The 25,681-nt window shown below is 39.8% G+C and overlaps 1 protein-coding gene across 1 annotated transcript in view; it reads right to left on the reverse strand.

Moving 5' to 3' along the window:
• Positions 1-243: 243 nt before the first annotated feature.
• RLF (RLF zinc finger) overlaps positions 244-25,681 on the reverse strand; it is an 86,293-nt gene continuing 60,855 nt past the window's right edge. Inside the window, exons 6-8 of the mRNA XM_055139720.1 lie at positions 20,216-20,352; positions 11,711-11,852; positions 244-5,091 (exon numbers count right to left, since the gene is read on the reverse strand). Coding sequence (XP_054995695.1) covers positions 469-5,091; positions 11,711-11,852; positions 20,216-20,352 — 4,902 coding nt within the window. The 3' untranslated portion in view covers positions 244-468. The remainder of the gene's footprint in view (positions 5,092-11,710; positions 11,853-20,215; positions 20,353-25,681) is intronic.

Genomic DNA, 25,681 nt, shown 5'->3' on the forward strand with positions numbered 1-25,681 from the left:
GAAATGGGTGAAAAATTGTAATTTATTGAAACTCAACTCAAAAAATATAAGATGCTGTAGTGTACAATATATTACACAAAGCACCCTTAGGTGCACATTCAAGTCAAGTATGAACTCCATATCCCTCTCCCTAGCCCTCCCACCCTAGGATCTTAGTATTTGTTCCATATACAATCATGCACACTTAATTTGAAAAAGGAAGCCCCAGTATATTTTGATGTATTAATTAGCACCAAACAAGAATACAGTTCCATTTTTTTTTAATAAACAAAAACCCAATCAATAAACCAACAGGAGAGCTAATGAACTCAGCCAATACTGCTGACATAGATATTATACATTCATGTAAATACACAGCCTACTCTACCCTAAACAATGGTGTGGCTGGTTCTCAGCCTTTGTTCGAATTGGCAATTGTCCCCATGTTGCAGTGTTGGAGTCAGTCTGTTTCTAAAACAAAATTGCTATTTAGGAACTTCCTACACAAAGCTCATCTGTCTTTTTTGTTGGAAACAAATCTAAAATTGGTGCGGAAAACTTAGATCTTTCAAGGACAACCACTGGCCGAAGGTAATGAAGCTGTTTTAAGGCAAGCTCTCCACAGTCTGTTAATGCTTTGTCCAAAACCACCCTTAGGTTTTCCAAAGAAGGAACTGTTGCTGTCTCAGCAACTATTAAAGGTGGGATTGCAGTCAGGTTCTCATGAATTGCAGAGTCACTGGAAGGATGAGGTATGTCAACTTCAGGGTTGTTGTCATTTACTATATTTGCCATAACACTCCCTGTTAAGTCATTACTGGGCTGTGAAGAATTATTTAATGTTAAGTGCTCTGAAGGCTCCCAATCGTCAAAATCGTCTTCCTTTTCTTCGCTTTCCTGAATAAATTTCAGAAATGAAGATTCAAATCCCATAGGTTTGTAAGTCTTCAAGTCAAACGATCTGGGCTGCGAATGCTTTCTAAAATTCTCTTTTGAGACATGGTTTGAATTTTTTACAGTGTTTTCTTCCCCTGAATTTTGCTGCCCAGTTTCCGACTCTTTGATTCTTGGTAAAGGCAGCTGAAAACTTGTAAAGTAAGTCCCACTTTCAGTCCCATCAGGATTGGGTATGGAGTTTTCTATTTTACAAGGAGGAGGATGAACTATGTTACACTGTTCCAAGGAAGTGGTTTCTGAACTATGATTACATTTCAAAGTTCCTCTGTAGAGTAGAGTGTCAGAATCAAATAATGAGCTGCTTTCTGTACATCTTTTCTGGTCATCACTTGGATGAAGGGAGTCAGGGTTCTGAACAGGTCTGCTACCATCGCTTAGGGGATGGCTGTGCTTCGTGTGATCTGATTCACAGCTTTCATTTTCTTTCTTTATAAAAGGCTCTACTGCAGAGGGGGGCTCCTCTTTGATTTTGGTACCGTACTTCACACAAACAACAAGATTTTCCATCTGTTGCTCTAAAAAGGCACTACTCATCTGATGAGTACGTTTGTAATGCCTCACTATGCTGCTCTCCAGCTTGACAACAGATAAGCATCCTTGAATCATGCAGGGATATTGTGTGTGCTCAGAATGCTCCACACACATATGGAGGGCTTCAGCTCTTGTTTTGAAAGTAATTGGAGCCTTCTTTTCCTTAATTAAGCCACATTTTTTAGCCTTAGAATTAAATGACTTCCGAGTAGTCTGATGCTCATGCCCCTGAGTGTGAGCTGCTGGACATACCTTTTCACTCCTTAGCAGCCTTTCATTTGCTACTTTCTGGCTTCTAAACAGATCATCATAATAGTCCTTATGCCGGTAATATACATGTTGAGAATAATTACGGCGATGGGTGAAAATCTGGCCACAACCATTAAGATCACAATGAATTTCATAATCTGAATGGATTTCTCCTTCAATATTATGCTGTTCCATCAAGTGGTGCTTCAATTTGCTGAATGTATAAAAAACAGCAGGACACTGAGGCTGGTTACAGGAAAATCTTGCCACCGATTCAGTCTCAGAAAGCACTTTAGGCTCTTCAATGTGGTCTAGGTTATGAGAGTCACTACAGTGCTTAGCAAGAGCTTTGGAACACAGGAAGCGTTTGTTACATTCCTTATATTTGCAAGCAAAAATCTTTTTACATTTGACAAGTTCTCTTTTGGTTCTCGCTTTGTCTTTCTCTAAACATAACTGTTCTTTGTTGTACTGGTGTACAGTTCTGTAATGTCGAATCAAACCTTTGAGATTGGTGAATGAGGAGTTGCAAGTTTTATGGATACAATGGAATGGTTTGTGGTACTTATTCAAAATATAGCACAGATTTCCTTTAGCAACAGTTCTCCTACTACCTCTCCCTTCTTTTCCTTCTCCTTCTTCTCTATGGCTACCTATTGGTGACGAAATGTCAGATGTTTTGCTTTCCATTTCTTCACAAGATGACTCCAAATCTGTTTCTGAACTGCACTCATCCTTTTTGGAATGACAGTGTGGCTTCTGGGAGTTACTGCTGGGATCACTTCCCAGTTCTGCAGGACAATCATCTGGCAGCCTGTCCACAGAGCAGGGGCCTTCATGATCACATTTTTCACTATCTAACAGTTTGTGAGTTGCTCTGTCACTGCCAATTTGATGTTTATTTTTATAATGAATTCTAAGGTGTGTTTTTCTTGTGAATGACCTTTGGCAAATGTGACACTGGAATGGGGAATACCGATGCTGAAACATGGTTAATTGAAGAACCTTTTCTTTTGAATAATTATGTTTTTTAACATAATGCATTAATAGTGCTTCTCTAGTCACAAATTCGTATTTGCATCCTTGAAGCTCACAGAAAAATGGCTTAGCTGCCAACTGTGCAAGGTACTGACTTGGCATATTTTCATCTTGATTCTGAAAATTAAGGTCTGACACAGCAGGTGAACCTGTCTGAAGAGACTTAGCACCACTGGATGGGTATCTCTGTAATGACCCTGAGAAAGATCCATGTGTTATTGAGTTTTTCAAGCTTAAATGCTTCAAGCGTAACAGAAGTTCCAACATGGTATCCTCTGTACAAGGCCTTTTAGGGGCACAAATGGAGGCTTCTGAGGAATAACCTTGATGTTCTCGTTTACATTTACTTTGAGTATTGTGATCCATACCTTCATCCGGGGAGTCACTATTTGTATCTGAGCTGGGTTTAGGTTCTGCATCAAATTTTTCAGTTGCTTGATTATGTCCATTACCCAAGCAGGGAAAAGGATCTTCTGTCTGTACCTTTTTGGGTTTGAAATGGTATGGATGAACCTTCCGTAAATGCTTTTGCATCCCTCTTGCATTTTTGTATGTGGAACCACAACCATCAAAACCACAGGTAAACTTAGTCCCATCAAAACACACTGCCACACTAGGACATTTTTCTTTGATACTGGAGGGTACAAAGGCTTTCTCGTGAGCTAATAACATGTCCTGCATGGTTTCTGAGTGATCTAAACTGTCAATTAACTCTTCATTCATGGAAGGTGAAGAGCTATGGCTTAACTGATCACTTGAGTTACTGTCACTGTTTTCTTTCAGATTTTCAGCAGTTTCTATTTGAGAACTAGCTGATCCTGCACAGAAAAGATCCTCAGATAAATGTGATTTATCAGTCTGATCAAGTAGGTGGGACTGATCAATACACTCTGGCTTTTCACCTGCTGTAGGCTCTTCAAGTTTGACTTTCTTCACATCTCCATTTGAGTTTTCAACATTATGCATTGAGAGGTGATTCTGGTATTCAATTTTTGAATAATAGAACTTTTTACAGCCAACAAAGTTGCATGTATACGAAGCATCTCTAAAGTGTTGTGCTTCATGGTGGTAAAGCTGTCCCAAGTCACTGAAAACAATATTACAGCCATTTAGTTCACATTTGTAACGTAGATCATCATGTTTCTGTTTATGGTTAAGTAATTCATTCACCGAGCCAAACCTAGCATAGCAGTCAATAGATACACACATATAAGGTTGAGGGCCACAATGAATCTGTTCATGCTCCCGCAGGTGAAAAGCAGACATGAAATGTCGTCGACAATAAGTACACTTCTCTCTTCTATTTTTCATATCCAAGTAGTGCTTGGCATTTTCATCATTATTTTGGTGTTCAGCTTTAAGATGCACACTTAAGTATTTGAACTGTTTAAATACACGCGAACAGTCTGTGCCAGGACATGGGTACAAATCTCTGTCTTGTAGATGGCAATCTTCTAATTTGCTGAATGTGACATATTCGTGAGACTCTCCTTTGGTTTGTTCATTCAAATTTTGGTCCAAAGCAGAAGGGCTCTTGGGGCATACCCCCTTCTGAGAGCCTTTTAACAACAATTTCCTTCTAGAGCGGTCCCTTCTGCTTGGTGGCATTTTGACATGTTCCATCACATGAGGAACAAATATTTCTTTTCTCTTGAATTTTTTAATGCAAACTGGACAGGTATAAATACCATCTTCCATATGCATCTTAGAATGATGAAGAATCCTGGCTTCTATACATTCCCGCTTACATAACAAACAGAAAAATTTATACTGAAGCCACCTCTGGTACCTTTCAGAAGAACCAATGGGTTTTTTGTCTCTTTTCTCCTTCTGTTGATCTGTCAAATCTCTTCTTCTATATTGCTTATCTTCCTTGCCTTCTTCATAGTCACTGAGAAATGACTCTAAAACATCTGTGTCATTAATTGATATTTCATAGCCACTTAAATCATCATCAGAATCTGAGGCTTCTTGTCCTAAGAGTTGGTGGCAATGTCGCTTTAAAGTTTTCCAGTCCCAAAACTCAGGATCAAAAGGCCAGTGGGCTTTTAAAGCTAGCAAGAGCTCACATCGGAGAGAATTTGGAACAGGTGCATTTTCTTCATCGAACTTTTGGTCTGGTTGTGAATAGAGTTCTTCCAACATATTAAATCCATCCAAACTGGGCTCAATTAAGAATTCTGTAAGCTGGCAGGCTCGTCTAACTTCTAGATCTTCTGGTAAGAGACAAGCTATTGTTTTACAAACTGATGCCTTCATTTCTTCATCGTCATTTGATCTGAGTTGAAGAGCTCTGACACAGAGTAAAATTGACACCCCAATACCAGCCTCTTGTGCCTATAACAAAAGGGGAGAAAGATTGTTTTTAATTATGTTGACTGATAAGATACAAACTTGATTTACAAAATTATGGGTTTTTCTTGGGGGGGGGCACACCTGGTGGTGCTCAGTGCTTACCCTGGGCTCTGTGTTCAGGGAACCATATGTGGGTGGTGCTGAGGATCAGCTGCGTCCAAGGCTAATGTCTTACCCCTTGCATTATTTCTCTAGTCCACAAATTAAAATATGTGAAGTAATACATTAGCTATTCTGTGACGGTCTACTACTTGTGCTATGGTCTGTGTATATAATTCTTATTAACTTTTTTTTTTGGGGGGGGAGGGTGCCATGCACATCTGGAGGTGTTCAGGGCTTACTCCTGGCTCTGCACTCAGGAATTAGTCCTGGAGCTACACAGGTGACTGACCATATAGGATGCCAGGGATTGAAACTGGGTTGGCTGTGTGTAAAGCAAGTGCCCAATACATTGTACTATCTCTCCAGCCCCGACTCTTTCAAGTCATAGCATTGAAAGTTAACTTGAGGACTCTTTAAGCGATGATATGGTTTAAGCTACTTATAGAAAACTGAAACTCAGCATATGAGAGCACTACTATAGTGCCCTCCCCAATATACAATGCTGCCTTCTTGCAAGAGACCGAAGGGTCACACAGCTTTCCAGGATTCATTATCCTTTTCTATCACTTCAAGAGTTATGTGACTGGCTGCTCACAATCTCCACAATTCATTCCCTTCTACAAAACAGAACACCCTTAAAAAAAAAAAAGTAACAAAAAACAGAACACATTTTACCTTATGACATAGTCACCAAAAGTAAGAGAACTCCTTAGTAAGAAGTGCTAAGCAATTCCTGCAGCCAAATATATTGGAGAAGTGGAGAAGGGGTATGCCATAGTACAGCCTGCCCCTCCTGCACTTCTTGGCTTTCAGAAATGGAGACAAAAGTGAAAAGTAAATCATCCTGTAAATGAGAAGGAAGATGTATGTTTATGGCATTTTAAGAATTTCAGGGTTTCAGGTATGTGAAGCTACTAAAATATGCAGGTTAACAGCCACCATATCCTGTCATCCTATATATATATACCAATATGAGAGAGGGAGAACTTTCTATCTTCTTTACGCCTCTAATACTGTGGATTACACAACTCACAACAGAACTACATTCTAATAAAAATAATTACTCAAAAAAAAGAGGCGAGCCCTTTGGACTCGGCTGTGGAAGGAGCATGATGGAGGGGCCCGAGGGAGCGCCCTCGGACTCCAAGCAGCCCACTGAACTAATTCCGGCATGGGACCAGAGACCCCACGGCGTGCTGAAGCTGTGGGACCCGGGCATCCCCCAATTCTTTTAACCTCTCTCTCAACTCCTCCCTCCTGAGCACAGCGCAGGGGCCGCGGTTTTCCTGAGCGCAAAACGGAGACGCCGAGCCTCTCTCTAGGTTTCTCCATCTTATGAGCACCATAAAAGGGTAAAAGTTTGTAGTGATGTTATTTCTGGTTGTACTTTCCCTGGACTTTATACAGAAACCCAAAACCGCGCGGCCGCTGCTGCGGCCGCGCGACTTAATGTCATCTTAGTATGAGCAATATGTAATGGTTCCTTTCTAATGGGGCGGACTTTTGTGGGAGATCCTAATAGTAAGTCTGTTGCTGAAATATTGAAGGCAATCAAAGTGGTAGCCATCTCACTAGACTGAACTAAGCTATATCCCCACGCCGGCTGAGAAGAAATTTTCTTCTTTCTCGGGAAGAAACGCGGTGTGTCATCAACTACAGTGTGATGTCCATTAAGCAAACAGACCTGGTGGCGTGGGAATGGGATATAAGGGGAAAAATTATGTACAAGGAACAGCGGGACGCTGGTGGAATCTCGAGCCGGAGCCGATACCAGCGCAAGACCTTCGGTTCCAGAGACTGCTTGCAGATACTCTACAAGTCTATCAACTAAGCCAGAGCCCCACGCCTGCTGATGACGGGAAATAACCATCCTTTTCGGTTTTTTTTTCCCTTGTCAGGCAGCGTGGCGATTACTAAAACAGGCATGAACTCGGTGGCGCGGGGCAAGGGGGAAAAAGAAAAACTATGTAACAAACAGCGGGACTTAATATCTCTATATTCTTAGCAATGGAGAACTATCAAATGCCTCCTTGGCAATAGGACTGCTTTTCTTTTTTGGGGGAAACCCCAACAACGGTAGTGAGTTGTGTGTTGAAACATGGAATGTAATCGAAATAAGGCGTAAACGAAGTGAAACATATCATGTGCAAGGGTTGGGACTGGGGAGGTGGGAGGGGGCGGCAGGTATACTGGGGGGGTTGGTGATGGAAGATGGGCACTGGTGAAGTGAAGGGTGTTTGAGAACTGTATAACCGACATAATCCTGAGAACTATGTAACCCTCCACATGGTGATTCAATAAAATTAAAAAAAAAAAAAAAAAAGAGGCGAATCTAAAAAATATTCTATATTCATTCACCTTCATTTCCTATTCCATATCGTTTTACTCTCTAAGTCACAGATCATAAAACCTAGACTAGGGTTAAAAAGAAATGGGTAATTTCTGTACAGATAGCAAATTCCTTGGCATGTGACAAATGCACTTTCTCCAATCCTTCAGTATTCTCCATTTTCTCCAATTCCTAACAGCAATTAGAACTTTTTGTTTTTGTTCTTTTGAGCCATTCCCAGTGGTGCTCAGGGATCTCTTCTGGTAGGGATTAGGGGACCATACCAGGTGCCATTCGATTGAACGTGGATCAGCTGCATGCAAGGCAAGAACAACACCTGCTGTATAAACCCCACAGCAACTCTTGCAGCCAAATATATTGAAGAAGTGGGGAAAGAAGTAAGGAGGTGGTTTTAGAATTCTAAAACCAACCCCAGTAACTACTGACTTCCATTTCCTTGAGTAAAATGGAAACCTACAAATATACTGATGTCATCTGTATGATTATGTTAAGTTATATGGCAAAAAAGCACCTTTCAGAGACTAGAGAGATAGTACAAGAGATAGAGTGCTTTGCCTTGTATGTAGCAGTCTGATCCCCGGGACTGCATATGGTCTGCTGAGCAAAGTCAGAGGTCACTCCTGAGCAGAATCAGGTATAATTCCTGAACCCTGCAAACTGGATCCTTCACAGTGCCTCCCCGAGAAAAAGGATACCTTGCAGATGTGACTAAAACTCCAAATCAGTTGACCTTATGAACAGGAAAATTAATTTGGTGGGTCTGACCTAACTACTAAAGCACTTTAAATCTAGGTTTGAAAGTGAAAAATGGAGATGTGAGATTAGGAGAAGAATTCGTTGGCCTCAGCTGGTTTAGAAATGGAGGCATGAAATAAGAGAAGTTTCTAAAAGCAGAAAACAAACTTTGGCAGAGAGCCATTAAGAAAATGAAAACCAAAAAAACAAAGAGAGAACCTTAGTACTACAACCAAAGAGAACAGGATTCTGCCAACAATAAAGGGGGAAAAAAAGAATTACGGGGGTATGGTGCTGCGAGCAGGTCAACTTGTACCTGTGGGACGAGTGTATCAGCAGCCTGATGGTATCTTCAGACTTCTAGATACCCCAAAATTGCTGCTGTGCCTTTGGCCAGACCTCAACAACTCAAGGCCAAGTTTACCAAGAAATTAAACGGCCAAAAGTTAGGTATGTGGAGACACACTCACAAACTACCTCCAGCTCAGCTATAGACTGGAGGCAAGATGGTGTTGAGCCGCCCGAACCCCTCGAGCTCTCCCGAACCCCACTCATCATCTCGCCTTAGACAACGTGCAGCTCAGCATGCTAGGCATGAACTCTACGTGTGATCCCTGCTGCAACTCTACACATGATTCTTGATGGACATTGCCGACTGTTTTGCAAGATTCGGACAAAATGGTGTCGGCAGGGCATGGAGAAACTGTGGCAGCGGCTGCAGCATCGCTGCGTGCCCGGGCTGGACTGAGTTGAAGCGCCATGGGGCATAGAGCCACGGCGGCTGTGCAAGCAGTGGCTCATCCACTGTGTGGTGCTGTCAGCCAACCACCAGGTGACCTGGGTCTCGGCGCAGGTGTTCAATCTGGCACAGACCCTCAGCGATAAGGTCTTGCTCTGCCAGCTGTTCAACAACCTTTGGGCACACCCCATCAACCTCAAGGTGATCAACCTGAGGCTGCAGATGTCCCAGGTGCTGCCCAGAGATGCAGGCAGGTGCGTGTTTATCAGTGTGCAGATAGTTACATCATGCCAGTTGACCAAAAGCTTACTTTCAGCAGACTGGGAACACCTGTAAAGGCGATCAGAGGCCGCCCTGAAAGCCTCTGTCCTTTAGGAGAGCCCAGCAAGCTACTGAGAGTATCCCACCCACATAGCAGAGCCTGGCAAGCTATCCATGGCATACTTGATATGCCGAAAACAGTAACAACGACGGTCCTCATTCCCCTGATCCTGAAAGAGCCCCCAGTATGCCATCAGGCTGTATTAACAAGCGACAGAGATGAATGGAAACATTACTGGCGCCCACTTGAGCAAACTGATGAACAATGGGATGACAGTGATACAGTGATGTCCAAACACTCCAGAGAGGAACTCAAGCTGACATCTAAATTTTAGTCCTGTGATACTCTGACCAGGGAATTGTACTACACGTTGTGCTGGATTTTTGCCCTAAAAATTGAGCTAAAAATTGGGTATTGTTTAGGGTAAACTTGGGACAATTTGCTATGCAGCAAGAGAAAGCTACTACTTTCCTTAAAACAAAAACACTTTTCAAAGGCCAGCTGTTTAATCACTTTTTCAAATAGGGCAAGTCAGACTAATTACTAAATCCTTTCTGTGATAGGAGACAAAACTTAAATTCACTGTGATTAGAATTAATAACTATTTTAGAAATAATGATAACTATTTTACATTTTCCTACTGTCACTGGAGATGAAATCAACATGTTTCAAATAAAGTATAGGCTATAAGTCATTAAATTAAAAAATTAGATTACATTTGGTCATTTAACACAGCCAGGAGTAGCCCTTGAGTACAGCTAGGTGTGCTTCCCCCCAAAAAAACCCCAACACACTAAAAACAAATAAAGAATTAGGACCATTAAGAGTCAGTGGTGGGGCTGGAGCAATAGGACAGCGGGTAGGGCGTTTGCCTTGCATTTGCATGCGGCCAACCCGGGTTCGAATCCCAACATCCCATATGGTCCCCCGAGCACCGCCAGGAGTAATTCCCGAGTGCATGAGCCAGGAGTGACCCCTGTGCATTGCCAGGTGTGACCCCAAAAAGGAAAAAAAAAAAAAGAGTCAATGGTGTCTTGATTTTACTACAATTCTGAGATACTGTCAAATAATCCATAAAAATAACTAGGAAGGATTGGAGAGATACTACAGATGTTAAGGTGTATATAGCAAACCTAAGTTTGATCCCCGCATTCCATATGGTTTCCTGAACTCCACTAGGTATGATCCCTGAGCACAGAGCCAGGAGTAAGCCCTGAAGACTGTCCAGAGTAGGCCCCAAACAAAACCAGGATCCATTATAATTATGGAGATAAGAGAGCTCAGTAATGAATCAATACTAAAAGTGAAACAGAAACAGCATAGCAGAAGATTAATTCCAAATCTCTAGGTGGATAAATCTTAGTGTCCATCTGTGGGTTTCAACTGAAAAATAATTTAATATATGGTGCTTCATTTCACTCCAGGAATTTCATTATAGGAGATATTAATTTTCTAAAAATACAACTTGTTTCCTGTTTGTTTAAAATTTGTGTAAAATTGACTTTGAAAGTGTTGTATCTAAAACCTAGAAAATGTTGCTCCATTCTCAATGAGTTAGAAATACTCATTGTATTTTACTTGGGCCAGAGCGGTAATGCAGCAGGTAAGGTGCTTGCCTTGCATACTGCCGACCCATGTTCAATCTCCTGCACCCCATATGGTCCCCTGAGCACAACCAGGAGTGATTTCTGAGTGAAGAACTGGGAGTAACCCCTGAACATTGCCAGGTGTGGTCCAAAAAACAAAAAACAAAAGAAACAAAAGATGCCAGGGAGAAAGTTCAAAGGACTGGACCACATGCATACTTGGCACACACAAGTTCAACCCCCACAAGCACATGCTCTCCTTCCTGACCCCAGCACCACTGGCCCTGAGCAGCACCACATCACTGGGTCTTGGCATGGACTTCCTGCAGGCTAAGTATTGCCAGGAGAGACCCTGGGGCCCCCAAGCACCCCCGTTAAAATAATTATATTTTCCTCATTTATAATTAATTTATAAACATGCCTCTGGAAACATTTTTCTAAAAGAAGCAGATATATGACAATCTGAAGTTAGAATTGCCAAGAAAAATACTCTTCTTTTCCTCTAGTTTCTGTCATTCAAATTACTATTTTCCACCAAGAAAAACTGGATTGCTAATAAGTTAATTTGTAGAAGCAAGTAGGTGTATTCAATTTCATAATTTTATTAAGTACCATTTTTCTTCATTTTCTCTTCTCTAAAAGGGGTCGCTTACAAATGATCTCATTCACATTTTCCCCCTTTAGGTTGTATAACTCTAATCAAGAAAAATAAATGCTATTTTGTTTTAGTGATGGTATCAAACTTATAAAAAACATGTATTACTCACTTCAGTTTGTATAACTCTAATCAGGCAAAATAAATGCTGCTGTGTTTTAGCTATGACACCAAACTGACGACAGCGTTCCAAAAAAGTTTCTAAAGAAGGGTCGATTCTTCTCTGTAGTTTGCTCCAAAAGAGAGTCAATTCCCTATTAAAAAAAGAAAGGAAAAAGATTATAGTAAAACATTAAAAGCACACTGGGTATTTGCTGAGTATACCATATGTTCCCTTTTGGTTTGTAAAAATAAACAGCTGGTAAAAAATAAACAAGGTTCCCCCCCCTCCGTTTTTTGGGTCACAACTGGAGATGCTCAGGGGTTACAGGGGTTACTCCTGGCTCTGCACTCAGGACTCATTCCTGGTGGTGCTCAGGGGACCATATAGGATGCCACGGACTGAACCTGGGTTGGCCACGTGCAAGGCGAACGCCGTACCTGTTGTACTATCACTCCAGCCCCAATAAACAAGTTTTTGGTTTGTAAAAATAAATAAAAACCAGAGAGTAAAAACTGTCTACTTCCTACTGCTTCCTTCCAAATCAGTAAAAATTATTAAAAACCTTCCCCCAAAATTTCCACGCTTTTCCCCCCTTCTTTTTTATCTGTGAGAAAAAGAAAAACAAAAGGCTTCCTCAGAGTCCATCTTATTCTGAAAGGTCACTAACTGCTTACACTCCAATTAAACTGACTGGATTAATATACTACTGGGTAGGGATCATCATATCTCAACATTGGTAACAAAATGTATATAACTAATATGTGTCATTACAGTAATGCACTGCTGGCTCTTAGGGGCTCTTTCCAGTTCCAGGGTGTCACGATGCTATTTAGGCCTACATTTTGGGAATCTGAACATTACTAGTAAAATCAGTAAAATGGTCAAAATACCAAAATCTCAAAAATCTTCATTATTGGAGCAAAGAAAATCATTTTAGAGTAAGTAAAATAAAAACATTTAACGGGTAAGAGAAAAATCTCAAGGAAAAATATAAAAACTAAAAAACTTCAGGGATAGAAACGCTGGAGTAAGTACGAAGTCTGAATGCAAGGAAAGTTGCTTAGCGAACTGGACAGAATACGATCGCTTTCTACAATAAGCTCAGGACTGGAGAGGGGGCCCAATGGGCTGCCATGGGATTCACACACAGGAGGCCTAGTTTTGATCCCTGGTACCAAGGATCCCTAGGAGCAGCCAGAAGTGATTTCTAAGGACAGACCCAGGAGTAACCCCCAAACACTGCCCCGCCCCCAAATTAATAAAACCTAAATTAAAAAATTTTTACGCTTTTGTCTACAACCCTAATAGATAAGTATGTTAAATATTCTCATTAAAAAAAATCATTGTTTGCCCAGGTCAGTTTTAGAAACTAATAAATATCCTATGTTACTATGTAACATACTTTTCTATGGAGTTAGGTTTAAATCTAGAGCTAAAGACATAAACCTCTTTTTATAATAGATTGAGAATAAAATATGAATACTTAGTAATGGCAAATTTGAATAGAACAAATATAACTGGGAATGACTTAAAACATTTGTCCTTGGTGACTGGTGCTTCTTTTTATTTAACCAGAAGAAATTAAAAACTGAGATATATCAGTCAGTACTAGAATGGATTTTCATTTCTAAGCACACAAGATTTTTTTTAGCTTAATTATCTTAGTAATAAAGATTTTTGAGAATACTGCAAAATTCCAAATAAAGCAAATGGAGAATTATATATATTCAGAGATAAAATAAGTCTGTTGAATTTGAATAGATGTAAAATCTACATAATTTTTTCAAAATCTATTTTGAAAAATCTATGTATATTTCATTCTTTTCAAAACCTATTCTGGAAAGAACAAAATTTTCAAAGCCAGTAAAAAACCTGATTACGAAGCTATAGGGAGTCAGAGTGATAGTATAGTGGGGAGGGCATCTGCCTTGCAAGTGGCCAACTCGGGTTTGACCCCCAGCATCCCATATGGTTCCCCAATCACTGCCAGGAGTAATCCCTGAGCACGGACCCAGGAGTAACTCCTGAGCACCACTATGTAAGGCTCCAAAACCAGAAACAAAAAGAGTGTCTATCTAACACTGTTCATCAAATTAAAGTTAGGAAAATCTGATAAAGTGGCAAAGGCAGACTAAAAATTAACATCTCTCTAGCAATATTTTAAAAATAAATCATGGGGCAGGAGCCAAAGAAATAATACAGCGGGTAGGGCACTTGCCTTGCACGTGGCTGACTCAGATTCGATTCCTGGCATCCCATATGGTCCCTTGAGCAAGCCAGGAGTAATTCCTGAGTGCAAAAGTCAGGAGTAACCCCAGCACTGCAGTGTGTGGCCCAAAAACAAACAACCCCCCCAAAAAAAATTAAATGAGAGAGATCGAAAGTGCATGAGAGCGCGTGAGTGAGAGAGAGAGAGAGAGAGAGAGAGAGAGAGAGAGAGAGAGAGAGAGAGAGAGAGAGAGAGAGAGAGAGAAAGAATAGTTTAAGGAGCTTGCTCTGCATGCAGCAGACCCTGTTTTGATCCCTAAGACTACCTGGTTCCCGAGTACTGCTGTGAGCAACCTCTGAGCACAATTCCAGAAATAACTCCCGAGCTCGAGGCCTGACCCAGATATCCCTTTCCACCCCATGAATTATGGGAGGGGGGGTTGGGGGGATGGAGATGGGGACATGAGAGCAGATGAATGGGCTGAGCCATATTCTCTGCATGTTGATATATATGTCCTCTGGCAAATAGTTCTTTAATTATTAAAATGACGTGGGTTGAGTTTCTGGGTTTTTTTGGCTTCACCAGCAGTGCCCAGGGCTTACTCCTCGCTCTGTGCTCACGAATCACTCCTGCACTCCTGGTGGGGTTCTGGGGAATTGTGTAGGTTTCTAGGGTTTGAACCTAGGTCAGCTGTGTGCAAGGCAAGTACCCAACCCACTTTATGTCTCTCCAGTTCAATGATGTGGTTTCTTTTTTTTTTTTAAGAAAAAAAAAGAAAAGAAAAATTAATCACTTAAAATGATTCTAAGAATGCTTCCAATTAATTCAGATGATTTACTGGACTCTCAGATTAATCAAATGTCTATTTCAAATCAATAAACTATATACAAACTCAAAAAAATTGGAAAAGATATGCAGTTCTATTAAAGTAGGAAACATATTCTGGTAGAGATCTGCCTACCAAGCAAGATCTTCATTAATACTGTTACTTTGTGTGGTGCTGGGGATTGAATCTAGAGTCTCAGACACCACAAAGATCCTTAAATTACTGTTTCATGCACAGCAAAAGGGCCACTGAGCCCTTATGTAACATGTCACACTGAGACCCAGATTTTAGGCATTTTAAAAATGAAGCAAAGAGAGTCGCTGGAAAGATTAAGAGCAGAGGGTAATGATCCCTTCTCTATTCCATCTAAGAAAATGATGGCTGGAGGAACCAGTCGGGATGGGAGATGCATGCTGAAAGTAGATAATGGACCAAACATGATGACCTCTCAGTGCCTGTGTTGCAAGCCATAATGCCCAAAAGTAGAGAGAGAGAGAGTATGGGGAATATTGTCTGCCATAGAGGCAGGGGGAGGGTGGGAAAGTGGGGGTATATCCGGGATATTGGTGGTGGGGAACATGCACTGGTGGAGGGATGGGTGTTTCATCATTGTGAGATTGCAACCCAAACACGAAAGCTTGTAACTATCTCACGGTGATTCAATAAAATTAAAAAAAAAAAAAAAAAAAGAGCAGAGGGTAAGATGTTTGCCTTGCAAGCAGTCAACCCAGGTTCAATGAGCATCTCTTAAAGAAGGCAATGCAAATACAGTAGCTGATTTCCATACCCTGTTTCCCCTCCCCTACAAAATAAAACATATGGTTATCTGCTCTTCACCAGGTGCTGGGAAACCTCTTTGAATTAGGCAATATGCATGCATGGCTCTAGATATCAGTGTCACACTAGTTGGGAAGAAAAAGAAATGACATTTGATGACATATAAATAAACATAACATACAGATTTAAGATCAGAGGTCTTACAGAAAAAAAGATCAGTCTATCAAATATTCCAAGTTTGGTACAGAGATTTCCAGTCAGCTCTATGACCTTAATTGTTAAGATACCAAAGGTAATTACATGTTGATAAATATGTCATTCATTCTCTCCTTTTCATTTTACTCTCCTAAGCACTGCTTAGAAGGTCCAGGGGTCACTCCTAGACATATTTGGCAACCAGGCTGCATGGTTCAATGCTCGGTTTTAGGATGTGAGGCTGCTTGGGCCCTGAAATGCTAGAGGTCACCTGGGCCACTCCAGTGATACTTGAGGCTACCAGAACCATACAAGGCAGGGTTTGTGGGAGGAGGGAGGTGCTCCAGGGCTGGAAGTAGGGGTTATACGGGCTCTAGGGTTTGAAATCAGTCCCAGCAAATGCAAAGCAAGTGCTCTTGACGTTGAGCACATTTTGCATGTACTGCTGGAGACTCACAGAGCTGGGAGTAGCCTCTGAGCACAATTAGGTGTGGCTCCCAAGTGAAAAAAATAATACAAAAATAAACAAAATGTCTATCCTTCTCATTGGCATGACTCCTCTTAATTACATTATTATTGCCAAACATCTATAAGAAACTCATCCATCTAACCCTTCTTTGATTTCTGCAGTAGCTAAAACTCTCTTGGGGCCAAGGTTAATAAGTATGCAAAGAAACCTACTTTTAGAGAAAAGTAGTATTACTGTAAATATCCCAGTATTGATAGACTGCTTACAGCTAAATCTGTAAGGTATTTTATTATACTGTATATATTCACTGGGCTATATCTATAGGACATTTCTAAAGAACGAAAGAATGTTTGAGTTGTAAGTTATATACTGTACATCCCAAATACCTCCCATGTTTACCTGATTAAAGAATTACACTTCAATAAAGAAATTCTAATACAGATACTTAAAAACCAGTGTGACATTTGGCACATTAGTAGGGGCTTGTCAATATGTCTGGTGGAAGAATAAAGGATATAATCATTTAAAAATAAAGAAACTGCATACGTTATAATATTCCAATAATCTTATTTTTAAAATTTTGATTATATCTTATTAAAGGGCTGGAGCGATAGCACAGCGGGTAGGACATTTGCCTTGCACACAGCCAACCCGGGTTCAATTCCTCTGCCCCTCTCGGAGAGCCCGGCAAGCTACCGAGAATATCTTGCCCGCATGGCAGAGCCTGACAAGCTCCCAGTGGTGTATTCGATATGCCAAAAACAGTAACAACAAGTCTCACAATGGAGACTTTACTGGTTCCCGTTCAAGCAAATCGATGAGCAACGGGATGACAGTGATACAGTGATCTTATTAAAAATGACTTAAAATTTTATTTTCAAGAGAAATACTCCATATTGCCACATAGTCAACACAAGAAACCTCTAGCACAACAAAACAATCTATTTTATTTTAACTGGATTCCTAAGATTTATTTTCCTTAGTAATTCACTGTTTTACATTATAGTTCGTCTAACTTCAATATCCCTCCCCTTGGACATGAAGGGGGTTGGGGGTGGGAGAGGATCACTGTATACAATGTAAGGGTTAAAAAAAAAACAAACCCCAAGTCTCCAAATTTTAAATGCTTTAGGTTCTAAATAGCAATCCTCAGATCTACTTCAAAGAAGCTCACTTTTCACAATAGTAAAGTGAAAGATTTTCTTTCCTTTACTCATTCTAACTTCTGGGAAGCCAACTTAAGGGAAATCTCATTAATCCTTTCCTGGTACAGAGGAACAATATTAACCCTAGAGCCAATAACACTCTCAGAAGAACTAATGATACTGGAAGAAAAAAGGTTAATGGAAACTGTAAAAGAAAAGCTGTATCAATAATATGAAAAGTTTTCATAGTTTCAAAAGTATTTATAATCTATCCTATATGCAATTGATAATCAATTTGGGATGGGAGTTTCTAAGCGGTGCTCAGGATACCTGGGGCCCCTCCCCATGATCTTAGATGACTAGGATAGCAGCTATTCAGTTGTGAGGGTTTGAGGATGTAGGGTATGGTGTTGCTCAGTTGATTGGATTTATTCATAGCATTCAAAGCATAAAAGGTAAAGAGACTAACAAGTAAAACTGGGGTTTATTCCTCCCAAAGTACATTTGTTTTACCAAGGCTCATATTTAATGCAAAAAAATTCTTTGATTTAGTATCAAAAGCCTTACTGCTATCACTTTTTCATTCCTAACAAAATGTTCACAAAGACTATTACAGAATATATTTAAGTTCTATTTATCCACCTTCTTTTATATAGGAGATAAAACTTTGGCAGTGGACTTAGTGATAGAAAACTACAATCTGAATGCTGGTGTGTCAATAAAACAATAGTATAAAAGAATAGTCCTGGATTAAGAATAAAAATAAGTTCCCTCAACTTAAGTCTTAGATCTATCACTTTAGCCTTGAAACCTTGGACAGTCCAGACTTTTCTGATCTTTCAGTCATTTGTACAATTATTATTAAAAAGACTGAGTATTGAGTTTTGTTGAAATATTGTATGCAATCAAAGTGAAAGTAAAGTGAAATTTATTAGTTACACAGGCGGGGGGGGGGGCTTAGGGTGGGGGGGCTAGGGGCGTGGGGGTGTTTGGGGTGTGAGGGGGCGGGGTGGAGCTATACTGGGATTCTTGGTGGTGGAATATGAGCACTGGTGAAGGGATGGGTATTCGAGCATTGTATAACTGAGATTTAAACCTGAAAACTTTGTAACTTTGTAACTTTCCACAATAAAAAATGAAAAAAAAAATAAAAATAAAAAAAAATGAAAAAAAAATAAAATAAAAAATGGTATTTTCCAGAAAAAAAAAGACTGAGTATATCATTTATAGTATACAAAAATTTTATATTAAGTAAAAAGAATATAAAAATGCTAATAATACAACCATAAAAATATGACAGCTGAGTCAGAGAGGCCAAAGAAGTAGAGCACATAGCTAGAACCAGGCAAGTACCTGAGCTTAATTCTTGGCACTGAATACCCTTCCCCAGCACACAAAATATAGCCCCAGTGGGCCTTAGTATATACTGGGTATGCACTGCACCAGAACAAACCCTGCTGGGAAGGCCCATCCAAATATCTGTACAGAGAGTATTCATGTCCATCCGGAAGACTGAAGTACAATACATGAAAAACTTTACTAGGTTTTCCTAATAAAACAGAATGCTCATTTCCAATTTCTGGCCAATAGATTCTAAAATACTCATGGCTCCTCTAATCAAGATTATTCAAGCTATTCATTAAATGAATTAAAAAGTTCAAATACCAACTATTTAGACACCTTTCTTAAACATTAGTGTACAATGAATACCTTGCCTAATCCCCTCTAGCATTATCCACACCACTAACCTTGAACTTATGGACAGAAGTCTTCTATTTTAGAGCTTTTCTTTTTCTTTTTCTTTTTGGGTCACACCCGGTGATGCACAGGGCTTTGTACTCAGGAATTACTCCTGGCGGTGCTCAGGGGACCATATGGGATGCTGGGAATTAAAGCCGGATCGGCCGAGTGCAAAGCAAACACCCTATCGGCTGTACTATCGCTCCAGCCCTATTTTGGAGCTTTTCTGTGTATCAAGTTTATTTCTCTGGTGTAAATAGATTCAATAGTTAGAACAAAAGAATCATGAATTACAGACTTTCTTTTGTACCAACTTAATATTTTTAAATAAAATTATAAAAGGAGTTAAAAAAACAAAATTGGGACCAGAATGACAGTATGACAGCAAGGCTAGGGTGCTTGCCTTGCACACAACTGACCCAGATTTGGTCACACATAAGGTTCCCCAAGCCCACCAGGAGTGATCCCTGAACACACAGCCAAAAGCAAGCGATGAGCACTGCCTGGTGTAGCCACAAACAAAACCAAAACAAAACAATGAAATTCCATTATATAATACTAAAGCAAAAGAAATTCAAACGTATTTCTTTCTCTAGGGTAGATTTTCAAATAAAAGGGGGAAAGTGATGGCCAGAAAATACGTTATAAAGAAAAACAACCTAACACCAATTTATTTCATATTGCTATATTTTATCTTTAAAGACGAATACACGGGGCGGGGTGGAGCTATACTGGGATTCTTGGTGGTGGAATATGAGCACTGGTGAAGGGATGGGTATTCGAGCATTGTATAACTGAGATTTAAACCTGAAAACTTTGTAACTTTCCACATGGTGACTCAATAAAAAATTAAAAATAAATAAATAAATAAATGTTCATAACAAAGAAAAAAAAAAGACGAATACACATATTCAAGTTAATAGACAATCACTATGGGATAATAAAGAGGTGTTGAAACTTTCGTTCCTTATTCTGCACCTCTTCTTGTAAAGAAAAATAAAACAGTATTTTTAATCAAATGGTTTAGCATGTAAAAAGACTTTATTCACATCATTTACTTGCTTAGACTTTAAATTAGAAACCTAACAAACATAAACTCTAAATACTATACTATGTTCTAAAGATAAAGGGAGTAAGAACTAAATACACTTACCAAGAACAATACACACTTGCAGTTTGGAGCTGCTGGGTCAGGTAAGTCGTACAAAGAACAAATGCTGTGTTATCCTGACCCTCGGATTCCAGATTACATATGATGTCTAGTACTTCTTTGCAGTCGACCTTTGCAATCTATCAAAAATGAGATGACTGGGTCACAAAGAAATTGGTGTTTTCTTACAAACTTTGTTATTTATTACTACTTTATAACATTGTCTGTTTTTGATAATTACCTAGATAAGAGAGGATAATATAATTTTTTCCTATTAACTAATGGCTCTGACTTCTGGCATATTATTTCAGTTTCAAACATAGAAGAGAATAGGTACCATAGGCAGTTTTACTGCAGTTCTATCACAGGGAAGGAAATATGTTTGTACTTTTTAAAAACTAATCATGAACACTGCTGCCATATGAATGAGTTGAATTATGAGAAAAAAACTTCAGGTTGACTGGGGAGACAGGTCAACAAGCTGGAATTTCATCTGGAAGGCTCAGGTTTGAGTTCCAGGACTGTATGGTCTCCTGTGCATGCCAGAAGTGACCCCTGAGCACAGAGACAGAGCAGCTCCTAAGCATCACCGGGTGTGGCCCCAAAAAAAACAATCAAAACCAAAAAATCTTCAGACTATTTTGGCCTGAAATATTCTCATCTTACCCCTGGACACCCTACCTTTTTTTCCCCCAATATTTCATCCTGTCATTCTAGCTAGAGAGAAATACAATAATTGACTTTATTGCCAGTTGAGAAATTTACTGGCTGAAGAAGACCAATTGAGAGATTTTTAAGACTTTTTTTATTTTTTTATTTTTTAAATTTTTGGGTCACACCTGGTGATGCACAGGGTTTACAGATGGCTCTGCACTCAGGTATTACTCCTGGCGGTGCTCAGGGGACCATATGGGATGCTGGGAATCGAACCTGGGCCAGCCTCGTGCAAGGCAAACGCCCTACCCGCTGTGCTATTGCTCCAGCCCCAACTGAGAGTCATTTTTTCACATAATTTATCACATAATTAAGGGAAAAAAGGTTTTGTGTAGTGTTTTTCTAAAACACTTTTAAGAAGACATCTTTCCATTTATGTTATTTACTATGAATAGCACTCTTAGAAAACAAGATTGGGCAAATCAGTAGAATTCTCAGGGATCCATTTGTTTTACCCTGATAAAACAAAACTAAAATTTCAGGATGAATGATGTTTGTGAAAAGGTAAATTAGGTATACAGAGCTTTGATCATCTCTGCAAATACTATGTAGTTTCAATCTTAAACCCTCAGATAGGCAAAGAAGACTTCTTTCATAGCTTAGCACAAATGCCACTTTCTCATATCACAGAATCTAACTTCTAGAACTATGTTAGAATTGTCATTCAAAATTTTACTCCCAGGACTGGAGACAACAACCCCAGTCTGATCTCCAGGTAGCACAAGGCCTTTTGAGCATCACTGGGAGTAGCCCCTTGCACACCAACAAGTGTGGCCTAAAAGCTCAAATACCACCACTTTCCCCACAACAATTCTTTCAAAGTTCTCTGAGCAGCTATCATAGCTGCCATTCAGACATTAGTTGAAAATCTTATTACTTTGTTCTCTCTGATAGAATATAAAATTCATGATGTTAGTAGTGATGTATATTTTGTTTAAAACTCAGTGCTTAGGGGCTGGAGTAATAGCACAGTGGGTAGGGCGTTTGCCTTGCACGAGGCTGACCCGGGTTCAAATCCCAGCATCCCATATGGTCCCCTGAGCACTGCCAGGAGTAGTTCCTGAGTGCAGAGCCAGGAGTAACCCCTGTGCATTGCCGGGTGTGACCCAAAAAGCAAACAAACAAACAAACAAACAAAAAAATTCAGTGCTTCTGAAAAAAGGGGAATCAATAGGTACTGAGAAATATAATAAAGTATTACAAATTGAACCTTAAACAATTCTGCTTCTTACTTATATTGCAGTGCTCAGGACTTACTCCTAGTTTTGCTCGCAAGAAGCACACCTGGTGGTGCTCAGGACCTGTAGGTGCTGAGGATTAAACCTAAGTTCAATGCAAAGAAAACGCCCTGCCCACTGTGCTAGAGTCCTGCTTTTTAAACTTTGCAAAGACCATGTGATAAAATCATTTTTCTAGAGCCAAATTGTTCTTATTCTTTTTCTAGCTCAATAGACTAGTTGGATAAGTTATCTAATTGACCCTGGATAAGTTACCTAATTTCTCATAATAGTTAGATCCTAAGTTTCCTCATCTATAAAGTGAGAATAATAGAAACACTTTCAGAGTGCCCTGGGGACCAAAACCAGGTCATGTGCCATATCCCCTGGCCTAAATAGGCAGGGCACTTGAAAAGTACCATTAAAGTGGTTTTTCTTGAAAATTTTTAATTAAAAAAACAGGAAAATAGAGAACTTAAGGCTACATGTAAGTATATAAAATGGTCACTCTAAATTTTAAAGTATAAATTTTACATGTAGAAACATGATATAAAAAGCATGATAAACTTATACCTCACAAGTACCGGAAGAAATAAGACCTAAATCATTCTAAAAACTAAAACTGTTTTCAGGAAGTACATTATGAAGAAAGAACTTTATTTTACTTTATTTAACTTTATTTTGTGGTACCTGGGTGCTCCCAGGTCTTGAAGAGAGAATTTTACTGATGCTCTAACCAACTAAGTACTCCGTCACAACTGAATAAGAATGGTCATCTAGAAAGGAAAGATCTACCACACATCAAGTAAAGCTGCAGTGATGAAGGAACAAAATGAAAATTCCATAGCAAAGCAAAACAGCTGTACCAAAATAAACACTATCTACCATCAATTCCATGTTGAAGTGCTATCAAAAACTAAGAATCCTAAAATTCAAAACATCTCCAAGCTGAGAAATAACATAAGGAACTCTCAATCAGACATATAAATTAAAATGGGGGCTGGAGCGATAGCACAGTGGGTGTTTGCCTTGCACGCGGCCGACCCGGGTTCTATTCCCAGCATCCCATATGGTCCCCTGAGCACCACCAGGAGTAATTCCTGAGTGCAGAGCCAGGAGTAACCCCTGTAATCACCGGGTGACCCAAAAACTAAAAAAAGGAAAAAAGAAAAAGAAAAAAAATTTAAATGGAAATAACAAACAACTTGTATTTCAAGACCATTTCTTACTCTTCATTTAGCTTTCACCACATTTTTTTTTTTAAAGCCACATTGGTGGTGCTGAGGATTTACTCCTAGCAAGTTCAGGGGACCATACTGGGTGCCAGGGATTAAACCTGGATGGGCTGCATGTATGGCAGTGCCCAATATCCCCCTCTATCACAGGGAATGCTTATACCATGCTAATATCATACTCCTACATTGACCTAATCTCTACCAATTTGTCAAACTTATCCCAAATGGTGTTTTCTAAGAACTTAGAAATAGTAACTAGCAGCATTTCTACAAATATTAGTCGAAATACTACCATTTTCTTTACCTGACATTTCGTTTATTTTTCTTTGCAGCACTTGGGATCTCTCCCAACGGTACTTAGGGGATCAGGAGGTGCTGGGAATGAACTCGGGTTCATTGCATGCACCCAGCCTGTTGTGCTGTATCTCTAGCCCTTATCTGATCTCTCTCTCTCTCTCTCTCTCTCTCTCTCTCTCTCTCTCTCTCTCTCTCTCACACACACACACACACACACACAGAGCATACAGAGCACACAAACAGGACATTTCATTACATGACCCGTTCTCTGACAACAAAATACTTATGGTGTTATATTATTTTATTACAACACTGATGAGAAAAAAAAATTCATTTCCAGCTGGGGTCACTGTCTATGTGAAATTAGACATGTACATTCTCCCCTTATCTGTGAGTTTTTTTTTTCTCTAAATAGACTCCATCTTCTCTTACTTCTCCAAGGTGTCCACTTTAGGTTCAATGTCTATTTTAACTGTCCAAATGTGAGTGAGTGAATTTGAGTGCACCTCCCCCAGTTCTTGCACCAGATCCTCAGACAACTACCCAGTTAAAACAATTGCCACCCAGTGTTGTGATAAATGCCCCATTTGTCAGAGCTTTTGACAGAGGAAGCTCTGAGTCACATAAAGACAAGTCCAAAGAAGGGAGCTTTTCAGAAAGTTGTGGAATAGGTTAAAGAGTGCAATTCCCCCCAAAAAGAAAAAAAAATGGGGGGCGGAGCGATAGCACAGCAGATAGGGCGCTTGCCTTGCACGCAGCCGATCCGAGTTCTACCCCCGGCATCCCATATGGTCCCCCAAGCACCGCCAGGAGTAATTCCTGAGTGCAAAGCCAGGAGTAACCCCTGAGCATTGCTGGATGTGACCCAAAAAGCAAAAAAAAAAAAAAAAAAGAGTGCAATTCCCTAGGGATGAGTTTTGGAGCATTCTGCAGGTGTTTTTTTAGCTACTGTTTTTGTTTTTTTATTCCAAACTGAATCACCAGGAATTACAATGTTACTCATGATTGACTTTCAGGTATACCATATTCGAACACCAAATCCTTCATCAGTGTTCTCCACAGCCCCTCCCCTATGTCCTTAATTTTTTTCCTGCCCCCCAGTCTGCTTCTTGAGGCTGTTTCTCTTTAATTTATTGTATAGCTGGGAAGAGGGTAATGGGAAGTAAGGCAAGTTAAAATGCAACCAAGGTTACTGTTCTTACTGAGATTCAACATTTTTCTTGAAAAAAATCTTGGATTCTAAGCAAAGTTTTGAAAAAACTAAACTCATTCACTTTCTTTCTTTCTTTTTTTTTTTTTTGCTTTTTGGGTCACACCCAGTGATGCTCAGGGGTTACTCCTGGCTTTGCACTCAGGAATTACTCCTGGCGGTGCTTGGGGGACCATATGGGATGCCGGGGATCGAACCCGGGTTGGCCGAGTGCAAGGCAAACGCCCTACCCGCTGTGCTATCGCTCTGGCCCCCGTCATTCACTTTCTTCAAATGCTGATGAGCTATAATCCAATTTTCAACTCAGGACTCCACAATGCCTGACCACTGTCTGCTGTTATTCTCCTTTATGTCTTACTCATCATTGTATCACGACTGCCTAGCAGAGGACCCCAATGAATACATATTAAATGACTGGAACCCATACTGACATTATTTCTTATAATTACACGTGAATTTGAAGTCTTAAAATGCCTAATTTTATTTAAAAGAAAAATGAGCACCTTTGCAATAGTGAGAATAAACAGTCGTAGACACAAGAATAGATGTAGGAAAGTTTTCATAACCAGACAACAGAACATCAATGTTATAACAGGTAGTCGTCTGTCATGAAAAGCTGAGTAGGCAGAGTGTGTTTCAAAGTTATTTTCATGCTTATGCTACCAGTATAAACTAGTATTCTGAACAGCACCATTAATGAAATATCTTATCAGTTATCTTTCTCTGAAATAGTGGTTTTCAATTTAGGACTTTCCTGATTAAGTCTAAGATACAAGTCAAATAATTTGTTCCTGAT

Source organism: Sorex araneus, chromosome 5 (genome assembly GCF_027595985.1).
Source record: "Sorex araneus isolate mSorAra2 chromosome 5, mSorAra2.pri, whole genome shotgun sequence".
Lineage (NCBI taxonomy): Eukaryota > Metazoa > Chordata > Mammalia > Eulipotyphla > Soricidae > Sorex > Sorex araneus.